This window comes from Anneissia japonica, unplaced genomic scaffold, assembly GCF_011630105.1.
Source record: "Anneissia japonica isolate Jap-2015-1 unplaced genomic scaffold, ASM1163010v1 scaffold288284_len1145801_cov181, whole genome shotgun sequence".
NCBI classification, from domain to species: domain Eukaryota; kingdom Metazoa; phylum Echinodermata; class Crinoidea; order Comatulida; family Comatulidae; genus Anneissia; species Anneissia japonica.
The window spans coordinates 265,056-280,138 of NW_022712730.1; the positions used below are offsets into that span (position 1 = coordinate 265,056).

General features: G+C 34.1%; 2 protein-coding genes across 2 annotated transcripts in view; one reads left to right on the top strand and one right to left on the bottom strand.

The window, feature by feature from the left end:
* The window catches only part of LOC117108131 (AN1-type zinc finger protein 2A-like), a 7,679-nt gene extending 4,289 nt beyond the window's left edge, over positions 1-3,390 (bottom strand). Inside the window, exons 1-5 of the mRNA XM_033250083.1 lie at positions 3,224-3,390; positions 2,496-2,538; positions 2,222-2,273; positions 1,486-1,662; positions 156-271 (exon numbers count right to left, since the gene is read on the bottom strand). Coding sequence (XP_033105974.1) covers positions 156-271; positions 1,486-1,662; positions 2,222-2,273; positions 2,496-2,538; positions 3,224-3,278 — 443 coding nt within the window. The 5' untranslated portion in view covers positions 3,279-3,390. The remainder of the gene's footprint in view (positions 1-155; positions 272-1,485; positions 1,663-2,221; positions 2,274-2,495; positions 2,539-3,223) is intronic.
* Positions 3,391-3,610: 220 nt separating this feature from the next.
* Positions 3,611-11,661, top strand: LOC117108140 (peptidyl-prolyl cis-trans isomerase D-like). Its single transcript, XM_033250093.1, is given in 9 exon segments — positions 3,611-3,783; positions 5,331-5,468; positions 5,795-5,901; positions 6,631-6,819; positions 6,922-7,051; positions 7,054-7,129; positions 8,392-8,569; positions 9,816-9,945; positions 10,658-11,661. Coding segments are annotated over 9 exon segments (1,161 nt in total). The 5' UTR covers positions 3,611-3,662; the 3' UTR covers positions 10,750-11,661.
* The last annotated feature ends 3,422 nt before the right edge of the window (positions 11,662-15,083 follow it).

The window sequence follows — 15,083 nt, forward strand, 5'->3', positions numbered from 1 at the left end:
TTGGCATGAAGCCAAGATGGTTTACAATACATTCTATTAAGAACATGCTTGCTTGCTTTATGAAACTGCACACAGTACTGCTTAAGAAGTCAATAAGCCATACAAAACAAGGTTATATTTTATTTATACTATTTTCTATTTTGAGGACAACTTACCCTGTGTTAGAAACAGAGCGTCCGCTTCCTTGGTATCCATGGCAATCATGATCTGTCTGATGACGATGTCGTAAACAATAATTCAATCGGCATGAGTCGCATATTACTGGAACCAGCTTGGGAAGAAATAATGGAAATTTTTGTCAATTAAAATTATAAACTTCTGATAATAATTGAGGCTTGCCATTCCAAAACCAGTGTACAGTGTACTGTGATTTTGTTAAAATAATATTGTTGAAGTGAAAATTAGCATAAGAATGAGGCAGAGTATTGTATTACCTTAATACAGAGAAGTCATAATACTTTTGCTCATAACTTTAGCAATAGCAAATCGATTCCAATAAATGGCCCATCATTTTAAAGCTTAAAATGTGGAGAATTAGTGCATAAATTACTTACTGATGCAGGTTTTGGGATGGCAAAGCCCCCGGAAGCATTTTGGGGAAAAATTTTTTTCTTTGCTCATCACAAATTAATGCATAAATATAATATTTTTGCTTACTCCAAACCACTAAATGTACTACTGTTTTGCTATAATAGTGTGAAGTTGACATTTTGTCCTGAAGGCATTTCATCAAGATAATTTCATGTTCGGAGTCACACAACATTTTTTTCCCCAGGCCTGATGGCAGGCTTAAATTTAATTAAAAATTATTCCCCATCATATCACTATTAGCAGAGACAAAATTGTGCTCACTGTGGATCAAGACGATCCGTGTATAACTAATCCTTGGGGATTAAATCACCACCAACCGTATGGAAGCTAATTCATGTAGCATATAAATACAGTACCATCCAGAAAACATTAGCCCACCGCACGCATTTTTTCCGCAGATGAAAATCGTGGGACACGCAATTAATTAGTTTGTATAATGACCACCCATACGCAGTCAACCGTTACGGCATTGAGTAATTCATGGCTTCAACAAACTGCCTAACGATTTTTACGTTCAACAAATTGGTCTGTGTTGTTTATCAGCCTGTAAATAGACTTACTGTATGCAAACTTAGCGTAAAACTGCTGCAGATTACTCTCTTGTATAGCTGATTGATTGACTGACACATTTACTGATTGGTTGATTGTTTTAAGTTGATTACCTGGTTGAATGATTTGTGTTGATTGATGAATTGGAAGACACCCAGTTATCATACTACATGCTTATTTAAAGCTGTTTAAAAGTTTAATTACTGTACCTTTCTTTTTACATCCTATAAACCTTTCGCTTATTAACAGCCGCTGATTGATATCTGCATTGCTCACTCATTAATTTGACTGATTGATTTATTTACTGATTCATTGAAAGATTTAAAATTTTTTGAATTTAATTACCTCTTTCTTTTTACATCCTTTTACATTGCACCTATTAGCGTAAACCTTTCGCTTCTTAACAGCTGGATCTGACTGGCAATCCCTATCTATGTGTCCAGACACAGCAATATCAGGGGCTTCACCTCGCTTGCCCGGAACGGGTTTATTGCACAGTGGACAAACAGGCACTTGAATATCCTGAAAATAAGGTTAAACAATAACAATGATAGTTGCAGAACCATTATAATCGTTAATAAGCTAAACACAATGAATGTTAACCTTAATACTACTTTAATAAACAAACCAGATAATAACTATTAAATTTACAAAATAATAATGATAGTTTTTAATAACAACAATAATTCCAGACTTAATTTTGTCAATACTTTGTGTCATGGTGTTTGTATGTGTATGTTTTGTTGCTGAAGTAAAAACAAAATTAATTTTTCAATGATATGGACCAGGGGAATGGAAAGCAAATGAAGAATAATAATGAAATTGAAACAAATAGTGACGTATCTAGTGGGCGCCATCTTAGTTGCCCTGTGCCCCCACCCCACCGTACCCCCACAAAACTTGAGTAGTAAACAATCACCTCATTATCACCTGATCTTGTTAGCTAGCACTCCCTACCCCAACTTCACCTTTGTTCTCCCATCACATCAACTCACCCCCACCCCATTTTTAACACTCTTAGAAACACCACTGGTACCAAACATACAAACTGATGTGAAAATTAAAGTATTTGGAAAGTTACCTTTTTGTAAGAGGATGGGCAGCTATGCTTAGAATAGATGATATGATCCTTACTGAAATATTAAAAATATATATAGTTATACAGAAATGATATCAATAAAGTTTTACTGTTAAATTTACTGGCATTACAAGGTACACAGTTGTGCTTTACAACATACAAAGGTTTGATAATCCTACAAGAGAATTGGAAATCATATCTTTTAAATGTTATTCAATTCAATACAGAGAAATTGTCAAGGTATATGTTTAATCTTTACAGCATTTTTTTAACTTACCAAAATACTTCATTACATGCATCACATATCATAGGCAAGAAATCTGAAAAAAAAAAAATACATTCTTAATTTTTTATAGATATAGGGCATTGCCTTTTGCAACCTACTACAGTACTACTTCTACCACTACCACTAATAATACTAGGATTGCATAAAAATGAATTAAATATGTCTAGGCCAACAATAAGCCAATGTCCATTTGGTTTAATACAAGAAAATTTCTCTTCGTTCAATAAAGCTGAATTTCTTAAACAAAAAGCTATTCATTTAATTGTCATTTTTCAAAACGGACTTCTCAATCCCATTGATTTGTTGTGGCCTGCAGAGAGAGTAGACATATTTTATTGTATTTTGACTGCAAAAAAATATGACCAAAACATTTCTGTTTTGAGTATACTTTTACTGTGTAGGTGTTCTATATTGGAGCAAAGCAAGGAGAATTAATGTTGTCTGGGAAGCGTGAAGGCCTAACTACCACTACCCTACTGCTCAGTCTATCCACAGAGCTTTAGCTAGAGCGGCCTAGGCTTATTTTGCCTGGTGAATAGGGAGTGAAGTGATAAGGTGTCTTCCCTAAAGAAAATAATTTGGCCCAGGCGACCGAACGAGTTTACATATGCCTCTAGATGCCTAGCCTATATTAGGCCTATCTATGACGAATGATTCCTGTTCTTTTTTAATGGTACTGTATGTAAGTTTCTTAAAATCTACAATAATATGGGTCTTACCAAGTTGTTTACAGCTGTTTTCAGAGCAATGTTTTCCTAGTCCAGGAAATTCCATATTTATATTACGAAAATGTTAGCGTAGTACGTACGAATGCTCAACAAAAATTCCGTCAACCAACGGGAGCTTTCTGATCTGTTATGAACGAAACCGGAGAATACCAAAAGGGAAAACCCTGTACACGTGACTTAGCGTTTTCTATTTTTAGATTTTTATGAAAATAATTACATACATGGTGGATGTATATATTTCTATAAATTATTATAATCAATTTAAAATAAAGTTAAAAAAATACTTGAAAAATAATATATTTATTGAATTCTGGAGCAATACTGTATAAATATTATTACTTGATGATATATAATTGAGAACATAATCTTCAATGAAGAGTACCCATGAAAGTTCACGTGCTCACAACAAATCTTTGCTGGGGAGTAAACCATGACGGAAAATATTGACTCGAAAGTTCCAGAAAATGAACAAATTTCTGCTGATTCGCAAGAAGATAAAATGACAGCTAATCCTAGAGTATACTTTGATATAACTATTGGTGGGAAACCGTGTAAGTATAAGAATTTACTTCGTCCCTATGAGTGATTTATAGCTAGGCCTACTCACTAGGCTTGGTATGGTAGGTAGGAAGGCCATTGACCATGATATGTCGATGATGGCCAGTCGAGCGGAAGACCGTGGGGGTACCTCCGTCAATGGGAAGACGATGATGAGTAAGCCTAGCCTAGCTAGTTCAGTAGCAGACCTTCTTTTTCCTGTACTTGTGCTTTTGTCATTATACAGTAAGTAAAACATAGTTATTATTTTTAACAATTTGGAGGCCTAACTTATAATATAAATATTGTATGTTTTTTTTGAAAATTTGTTATAAAAATAAAAAGGACAGGCCTCCAACAACTCAATAGGCTAGTCTGGCTTAGCCTGCCAAAATTGGGGCTTAGCTAGGCACCTTACTTTTGTGTCGGGTCACGAGCAGGCTTGCTAAAAACAATTTAATATGTAGTCATTTTCAGACAGTTGATGTGAAGTTTAAATATGTCTGACAACTTAAAAACAGAATTTTTAGGTGAATCCTCTGAACAATATTTTATTATCATGTCCACAATGGATATTCTGAAATTCATATGACTGTCGCTGTCATGGTGTGGACTCTCATTTCATTTAACACCCCCTTCCTTAAATCCTTGATTGATATGCTAAAGTTAATCACCAGTGGGGGATTCAAGGCTCAAATTCAATCAGGATATGCCACAGGTAATCACAAGGTTAACATTTAGGTTTAAATTCATCAAATATATAATTCAAGGGTTTAACATATTTTCTGCAAAAAAGTTGATTACAGTATATTTTCGTTGCAATTCAAATATCAAAAGTATGGGTGCCATAATCATAAAATTATTACTGTACCTCAGTCCCAACTCTTTATCAGAGAAAATTCCTCTTTGTGTGCCCCCTATTAAGAATTCCTTTATCTTCCACTGTTTTCTCAAAAGCATGATCATTAATAAACAAAAAATTCTGTATACTATTATTATGTTTTAATTTTTTAAAACATAAAGCAGCACATTTTGAGATCTTATATTATAATGGTCTATGACATTTAATATTACATGGGTCGCGGCTTGTCTAGTAAATCACAAATTGGGTACCAGATAAAAAATTTTGGGAAGCAGAGAGCTAGAGGACCTGCCCAGGACTACAGTACTAAAGCTTGACTGGGACTTTATTTTATGTTTCAAATAATAAATGAAATGTGAAACATTTTAGAAAGAGATCACATTTCAATTTGAGTATGTACTGTATGCCACCCAAAGTTCCCTCTGAATTTTGTCAATTGTCTCAATATACCACCATTTGCATCCTCCTTGCAAATTATATTAATACTATTTATGTAAATTTTATTAACTATCATAAAGTAAGCTTACATTCAGTTATGAACTTAGCCCTTTTGAATAAATCAAATGAACCAATAGGCTGTACAGTGTTTGTAAATGTGGCACATTTCACTACTGTAATATCACTAAATACTTACACTTCATAGTTGCAGAAATCAACTAAACATTTGTCTAACGATTTGCTACCATGTTTCTTTTGAAGCTGGTCGAATTTATTTTGAGCTCTTTGCTGATGTCGTTCCAAAAACTGCTGAGAACTTCAGGGCTCTCTGTACCGGTGAAAAGGGAACTGGACAAAGTGGGAAGCCACTACACTATAAAGGAAGTATATTCCATAGAAGTAAGTATGCTATAAGCCTTGAACATGTAATTGTAGTAGAAATGTAGCTTAGCGTAGCTATAATGTGTATTTGGTAGAAAATTTAAATGCTTTAAAATCATTAATACCTGTACTGTACATACCTTTGTATATCAAAATTATATTGACTAAGAAAGTTGTTATGAAACCTGTTTTGTATGTGAAATCAGTTCTGCTATTAAAGGTTTGAAAACAAATTATATGTTAAATATTCAGGTGGTAGAAATCTAGTGCAGAATTTTTTCCCAAATGAAGCCACTCAAATTAACAGAAACACTGATCAACATTATGATTTTTTTTTTTTTCAGTTATAAAGAAATTTATGTGCCAGGGGGGTGATTTCACTAACCACAATGGAACAGGAGGGGAGAGTATCTATGGAGAGAAATTTGAAGATGAGAATTTTATACTAAAGGTAAATGTACAATGAAAAGTTTTGTCATTGTTTTGGTCTTGATGAAACAGCTGATGTAACAAATGTGGCGTGGTCAACCCCAATCAGTCGCTTTTTGGAAATTTGGATTTTGAGATACAAAATTGTTATTTAGTAATGTATTCTCTTCACATATGTGAAAAAAATTTTACAATCCGACTTTACATTATGAAGTTATAGAAGTTTAAAGATACCTATGTTTGGAAGAAACCGTAAACATGTTTTTTTCAAAAACTAACATAAAAACAAAGAAATTATAGCCAGCCATATAGGACCAAAGTACAACACAATTCTTACTATGCTTGATATTTTCTTTGAGACTGAAAGTAAAGGTTTTCATTAGACAAATTAAAATGGCATGAGAATACCCCCAAAATTTAGGGGCCTCTTGAAAATAATATGACATTTGGAAAATGTGCTATATACTATGTTCTTTCTAATTGTGCATTTGATGTTTTTTAATTGTGTAGAGCCCTATCCAGAGACTACCAACTTTTATTTGACAAAAACATGCCTAAATATAATCATGATGACATCACATCATGACCATATATAGGCACATCATGACTATATATGGGCATATCATGACTATATATGGGCACGTCGTAACTATATATAGGCATACAATAGTTTTTTTTCAAAGAAAATTTGATATTGTGGACAAAGGTTTAAATAAATTTTACAACTGAAAAACATAATGTTTATTTGCAGCATGAGGAGTCAGGTCTACTGAGCATGGCTAATGCTGGACCCAACACTAACGGATCTCAGTTCTTCATTACTACGGCCAAGACAGCGCACCTTGACGGTAAACATGTTGTGTTTGGAAAGGTGTTCAGGGGTATGAATGTGGTCAAATTACTTGAAAGTGTTGAAAAGGAAGGAGAAAAGCCAATAAAGGTCATTATTGTATTCAATTATAGCATATATTATTGTTCTTATTATTACTATTAATTGTGAAAAAATTTATATTACGGTATTGTTTTTATTCCACTATTTCAGGAGTGTAAAGTTGAAGATTGTGGTGAAGTTGCAGCGGATGAGGTCATACCGGCCATTGAAAATGATGGCACCGGAGACATCTATCCCGAATGCCCAGACGAAGCAGGACTCGACTCTGGAAATGTAAATTACATAAAGCCATTGGAAACGAGCAATTTAAGGCAAAAAACTTTCAAATGGCTGAGACAAAGTACAAAAAAGCAGTCGGGTATGATTGTAATCCCCATTACTATCATTATCATCATTTATCTTCATTTTCATTAACAATCTTTTGAGTGTACCTCTTTGTGTTGCACTGTACAACCAAATTTCTACACTAACTATTCTTTTATCTTTTTACTGTCTTTTCTTCAAAACTCAAACACTAGAAACTGTTCTTCATAATCATCATTTATTTAATTCAGCATTTTCCCTCTTACGAAGGGTTACTGATTTCACACCATGATGACACTCCCATCTCCACTTCTTACTGTCTTGAGCATCCTCCTCATTTAGACCAACCTTGTGTAAACTTTGGTCTTCCTCTTGTACCTTCCACTTCCCTTTCAACACATGACCCATCCATCTCAATCCACTTCTCTTTTATCTTTTTACTGTCTTTTCTTCAAAACTCAAACACTAGAAACTGTTCTTCATAATCATCATTTATTTAATTCAGCATTTTCCCTCTTACGAAGGGTTACTGATTTCACGCCATGATGACACTCCCATCTCCACTTCTTACTGTCTTGAGCATCTTCCTCATTTAGACCAACCTTGCGTAAACTTTGGTCTTCCTCTTATACCATCACCTCCCCTTTAAACACATGACCCATCCATCTCAATCCACTTCTCTTTACCACTTTTACTATAGTTTCTTCCAGACCCAACTTACCTATGAGCTATCTTTCATTATTTCTTTTAGACAGTTTCACACCACACATCTTCCAACTCATGGCTCTTTCAGTTCTCCTCAAGATACCTTCTTCTACTGACTTCACATTCCACGTTTCTGATTCACCATTATGTTATCGCTGTTCTAAAGCTTTGTCTATACTATCAAATTCCTCAAAAAAGCATCACATAAAATTTGATGGGACATAGAGTTGAACATTTTTGATACAATTTGATGATATGTGATATGATGTCATTGTACCCATATATAGGCACATCACACTTTTTTGTCACATAAAATTTGGTAGTGTAGACAAAGCTTTACACAAGCCTTAGAGATCTTGCTTTTCATTCTCATTGTGAACCTTCTACCAGCTAGGATCGAAACCAGCTCTTGTCCGAGAAATGTTTAAATTTGATTTTTAATTTAAAGTGCTCTCAATGCAAGATATCCTCAAATGGATTATAATATTCTTGTACATTTCGAAAACAGACCTTTTTACTTGAAAAATTCATAAATTTATAAATTAAAAATTTGAACCTTCTATTGTTAACTAATATATTTTCATAAATTACTTTTTCTCTCTTGCCGTTCAGATATCTGGATCTGACAGGTGATGGCGATTCCTCTGATTCTGATATAGAATTGAATGAGAACTTGACGAAGGAGGATCGTGAGAAGCTTCACCAAGCATACCTACCACTCCACCTCAATTTGGCTGCTTGCTATTTAAGCCAAGGCCAATACCGTGAGGCCAAAGAGGAATGTGAAAAGGTTTGAATGCCTGCCTTTGTTTTATTTTAAAATATATGTGGCAAAGACAAACCAACCAGTCACTCGTCGCAAATCCTGTTCGGAGATAATGGCCAAAACATTCTGTAATGTCAAAATTTTGGAAATCCATTTTATTGCACTAAACTAACCTTTGTATATCTATACATCATTCTATGCTGTTATTTTCCCCATTTTCAATGTAAAACAACAATTTTTAACAATTTAGTGATGGTTCCTGCCTAAGAAATGCCCAAAATATTATTTTTTAAACAGCTGTATGTTTAAATTCCTGTAACTTCATAACAAAATGTCGGATTTAAATGAATCTTTTACCATTTTATAGCTCTCATTTTACTGTTTAACCCTGTATTTATAACTAAAAATCGATTTTTGCAACGAGTGAATGGTTTGGCTTGTCTTTGCCACATATGTTGTATAATAATGAAATACCTTTGATAGTTGTCTTTTTTTTTTTTAATTCAATAATTTTTATGTTCATGTTGGTAATTTGTATGTTTCTGCAAAATGAGTAAAAATTAATTTAAAAATTATTTTTAATTATTAAAAAATAATAATAATTATTATTATTAAATATTATTAATAATTATTATAAATAGTAATTATTAATAAATAATAATGATAATAATATATTTTTTTAAAATTATTTTTTATGATTTTTTTCATGTTCATGTTGGTAATTTGTATGTTTCTGCAAAATGAGTAAAAGTTAATTTAAAAATAATTTTTAATTATTAATAAATAATAATAATTATTATTATTAATAATAATTATAAATAGTAATTATTAATAAATAATAATGATAATAATATATTTTTTTTAAATTATTTTTTATGATTTTTTTTTTGTCATTTTCAAGGGACAATATCCAACACTGTCTTTATTATGTCCAATATTATCTATTCAATGTTAAACATATTGTATTGTTAAGCAGCTTAGCTCAGCCGACTATTAAGCTGCTGGTAGCCACTGTGGTGTACTGTTAATCATGGGAATCTTTCCCCACCTCCCGGTTCAATTCCATCTCCTGCTCATACCACACCATATTTCAGATTAGATGCTTAAACCATTGGTCCATGTGCATGCTAAAGAATGCAGTACACTTTTTGGAAAAGACCCGGGATTGCCTCCCTGTGTACTGCCCAATCCACTGTTTAAAGGGTTATCCTTGATGTATTTGACTGAAAAAAAACCAAATCTAATTGACTCCATTCTTATTATTTTTCAGGCATTATATATTGAGTCTAGCAATGCGAAAGCATTATTTAGGAGAGGAAAGGCTTATCAGGGAGTAAAGGAATATGATGATGCATTGAAAGACTTCAATGCTGCCCTCAAACTACAGCCTTCAGATAAAGGTATGTTTTCCTATTCAATGCATTTGATATAAATCTAACTCCATCAAACCAGTGGTGTATCTAACAATATTTACATGGGGGTGGGTGTGAGGATGTGAGGTGGCAGTGTGGGTGGTGCAAAGGTTCAGTGGGGGGGGGGCTTGATGATTAAGAGAGAAGGAACTTACTGGCCAAATACAAGGTGTTATGAGGTGATTTGTATACTATTTGAGCTTAATTTTGTTTTGTTTACGTGGGGTACAAGCATTATTTAGGAGGGTGTGCATCTTGAATAAGGGCACAAACAAGTTTTTTTTGACGAAAAAAACTGCTGTATGCCCATATATAGCCATGAACGCGATGATGTGATGTCCTCATGATCATATTAGGCATGTCACCTATATGATGTGCCTATATATGGTCATGATGTGCCTATATATAGTCATGACGTGCCTATATATGGTCATGACGTGCCTATATATGGTCATGATGTGCCTATATATGGTCATGATGTGCCTATGTATAGTCATGACATGCCTATATATGGTCATGATGTGCCTGTATATGGTCATGATGTGCCTATATATGGTCATGATGTGCCTATATATGGTCACATAGAATTTGATAGTTTTGACAGGGCTTTAAATTAATTTTTTTTTTCTTGTATTTCTATGTATACATAGAGTTAGAGAAGACAAAGTCACTAATAATCATTTTTTTCTTGTATTTGTAGGTATACATAGAGAGTTAGAGAAGACTAAGTCACTGATAAAGGCTGAGAGGGAAAAGGAGAAGAAAGCTTATTCAAAAATGTTTGCTTCATGATGGCACAGTTCCTAAAAAATGTCCTCAAATTGACTTTTCGGACAAAATATTTGCAACATGTTTTATGACGGACCAAAAATCATTGGTGTCCAGGAATGGAGCACGTCTCTCTAATCCACTGGATGATTTTTAGGATGCCTGTGAGGTTTGGGCTAACAGCCCTCTAGTTAGGATTTTCTAAAGAAATTGTAAAAATCTTCACATTTAAATCAATTTTTATGTTCGAAAATGTTCGTCAGATTCAGACAAAATCAACTAAGCTGCAGCCATTGCCAAACTAAGTGTGTGTCGAAGGTTAAAGGGCAACTAAACAGCTTCGTGCAACAGCCCAACAGGATTTATTCTCACATTGTGTTCATATATAAAATCACTTATTTCGAAACAAAACAAAGGAAAACATGCAAAACCTAGGTTGTGACCTTTATAAAGGAACACGCAAGGTAAACAGACAAAAAACAGTTACAGAAGCAAGTGACAAGAAAACAGGAGTCTTATAAAATATAGTTAAATGTAGGTGCAATGAGACTGCATGAGTCTGCATGAGGGACAACTACATTATAGATTATGAAACATATTTAATATTCTCACAACGGCTTAAGACAGTTTTCCAACGATTAATTGCAACGAGCTGCATGTACAATGCTGTCTGACTTGGCCCTAATCAATGTCGTTACAATTTGAAATTTAAATTAGTGAAATTGATTGGTTTAATTTTGAGTGATTTGTTTTGTACTTGGGACCTAAAATGTACAGAATGCTTGTCGACTTCACATTATAATGATATAGTTGTCTGGATGCACCCACCATGTTAAATGTAATTGTTCATTTTGTAATATGTTTTCATCTGATTGATGAAAATTGATGTTAATTGCGAGGTTACTGCAAATTAAATATGTGGAAGTTGTGGCAATATTTGTTTGTAATACTTCATTGTGTTATATATATATATTTTTTTAATTTAGGCACAGTTGGCTAAGGATTGCAAGAATTTAACTTTATCTTTGCATTTCACATGTGCAACTCCTTTCAAAACATGAACATAGTTAATGTTCTACGCACACTAATTCTTATTATTAGGCTTAACCAGTTCCAGATCGAGGAATTTGAAATAGAAAAGGCCCAGGGAAGCAGCCGATTCTACCTAAGTAGCCAAGGGAACTAAATCACTGTTTTTAATATTAATAGGCAATCCATTAATTATTTTGTACCAATATGTCCCTCAAATTACCCACTCTTGCTTACAAAAGACAAAGAGCTCATTCTGTTGACTCTTTTTTTTGAACTGGATAAAGGTAGGAGGACATGTGTTCATTCATTGAAATTAAAATTTAAGTTTTCACGCACCAACTGAATGAAAGATTCTTTTAGCAGGGAAGCTGTTATTTTATGGAATTCTTTACCATAAAGAATACCATAAAAGACCATAAATCAGTTAAAATCTAAACTTAAAGATGCATGGACCAACCACCCAGTTAAATTGTCACCATTTACCAAGAGACGATCTGTTCGTCATTATTTCATCAGTCAAACTTATTAAGCCTAACTATAGTTTAAACTGGAGAATTAATGTCACGTTGCGTGCTGGTTAGTTGTACACCGGGGACCTACATTTCCGCGTTTACATTCTGTATTTAACTATAGAGATGCAAATAATAGACAGAATAACGTTTTGGATAGATAGAAGTAGAGTGAGGCTGGGCAGATGCGGAGGGAGGGGTAGATTGTGCGACCACACTCCCTAAATTGTATTAAGAAAAATAATTGTTGTATTGCATTGTTGATATATTATTTTTATCAGGTTTAATATTGGGCATATATAGCTCAAGCTCATAGCTATAGCTCATGCTTTTTTTTTGGACGATTTTTTTACCCCGCCATTTTCCAGTTGTTTCGTATACCATGACACCTACAGATCACAAGAATCCTCTGTAGTTTGATAAATGCCACTTAAATCCTCGTTTTAAGCTTAAATAACGATAAATCGGAGGATTTATGATAACGATAAAAAGTATGAGCTATAGCTCATGGTTTTAACGAAAATTGCCCAATATTAAACCTTTTCGTTTTTCCTAGATTCGGCCACATGGTCCTAATTGAGTATCATCCAATTTATCGTTATTTAAGCTTAAAACGAGGATTTAAGTGGCATTTATCAACCTACAGAGGACTGTTGTAATCTGTAGGTGTCATGGTATACGAAACAACTGGAAAATGGCGAGGTAAAAAAAATCGTCCAAAAAAAGTATGAGCTATAGCTCATGGTTTTTTACGAAAATTGGTCAATTTTTAACCTGGTCTTTTTTCCTAGATTCGGCCACATGGGCCTAATTGAGTATCATCCGATTTATCGTTCTTTAAGCTTAAAACGAGGATTTAAGTGGCATTTATCAACCTACAGAGCACTCTTGTGATCTGTAGGTGTAATGGTATACGAAACAACTGGAAAATGGCGGGGTAAAAAAATCTTCCAAAAAAAAGGTATGAGCTATACGGTAGCTCATGGTTTTAACGAAAATTGCCCAATATTAAACCTGGTCGTTTTTCTTAGATTCGGCCACATGGTCCTAATTGAGTATCATCCGATTTATCTTTATTTAAGCTTAAAACGAGGATTTAAGTGGCATTTATCAACCTACAGAGGACTATTGTGATCTGTAGGTGTCATGGTATACGAAACAACTGGGAAATGGCGAGGTCAAAAAAATCGTCCAAAAAAAGTATGAGCTATAGCTCATGGTTTTTTACGAAAATTGGCCAATTTTTAACCTGGTCGTTTTTCCTAGATTCGGCCACATGGGCCTAATTGAGTATCATCCGATTTATCGTTCTTTAAGCTTAAAACGAGGATTTAAGTGGCATTAATCAACCTACAGAGGACTCTTGTGATCTGTAGGTGTCATGGTATACGAAACAACTGGAAAATGGCGGGGTAAAAAAAATCGTCCAAAAAAAAGTATGAGCTATTGCTCACGGTTTTAACGAAAATTGCCCAATATTAAACCTGGTCGTTTTTCCTAGATTCGGCCACATGGGCCTAATTGAGTATCATCCTATTTATCGTTATTTAAGCTTGAAACAAGGATTTAAGTGGCATTTATCAACCTACAGAGGACTATTGTGATCTGTAGGTGTCATGGTATACGAAACAACTGGAAAATGGCGGGGTAAAAAAATCGTCCAAAAAAAAGGTATGAGCTATAGCTCATGGTTTTAACGAAAATTGCCCAATATTAAACCGGGTCGTTTTTCTTAGATTCGGCCACATGGGCCTAATTGAGTATCATCCGATTTATCGTTCTTTAAGCTTAAAACGAGGATTTAAGTGGCATTAATCAACCTACAGAGGACTCTTGTGATCTGTAGGTGTCATGGTATACGAAACAACTGGAAAATGGCGGGGTAAAAAAAATCGTCCAAAAAAAGTATGAGCTATTGCTCATGGTTTTAACGAAAATTGCCCAATATTAAACCGGGTCGTTTTTCTTAGATTCGGCCACATGGGCCTAATTGAGTATCATCCGATTTATCGTTATTTAAGCTTAAAACGAGGATTTAAGTGGCATATATCAACCTACAGAGGACTGTTGTAATCTGTAGGTGTCATGGTATACGAAACAACTGGAAAATAGCAGGGTAAAAAAAATCGTCAAAAAAAAGGTATGAGATATAGCTCATGGTTTTAACGAAAATTGCCCAATATTAAACCTGGTCGTTTTTCTTAGATTCGGCCACATGGTCCTAATTGAGTATCATCCGATTTATCTTTATTTAAGCTTAAAACGAGGATTTAAGTGGCATTTATCAACCTACAGAGGACTATTGTGATCTGTAGGTGTCATGATATACGAAACAACTGGAAAATGGCGGGGTAAAAAAAAATCGTCCAAAAAAAGTATGAGCTATAGCTCATAGTTTTTTACGAAATTATCCAATTTTTAACCTGGTCGTTTTTCCTAGATTCGGCCACATGGGTCTAATTAAGTATCATTCGATTTATCGTTATTTAAGCTTAAAACGAGGATTTAAGTGGCATTTATCAACCTACAGAGGACTCTTGTGATCTGTAGGTGTCATGGTATACGAAACAACTGGAAAATGGCGGGGTAAAAAAAATCGTCCAAAAAAAAGGTGTGAGATATAGCTCATGGTTTTAACGAAAATTGCCCAATATTAAACCTGGTCGTTTTTCTTAGATTCGGCCACATGGTCCTAATTGAGTATCATCCGATTTTTACTTTATTTAAGCTTAAAACGAGGATTTAAGTGGCATTTATCAACCTACAGAGGACTATTGTGATCTGTAGGTGTCATGGTATACGAAACAACTGGAAAAT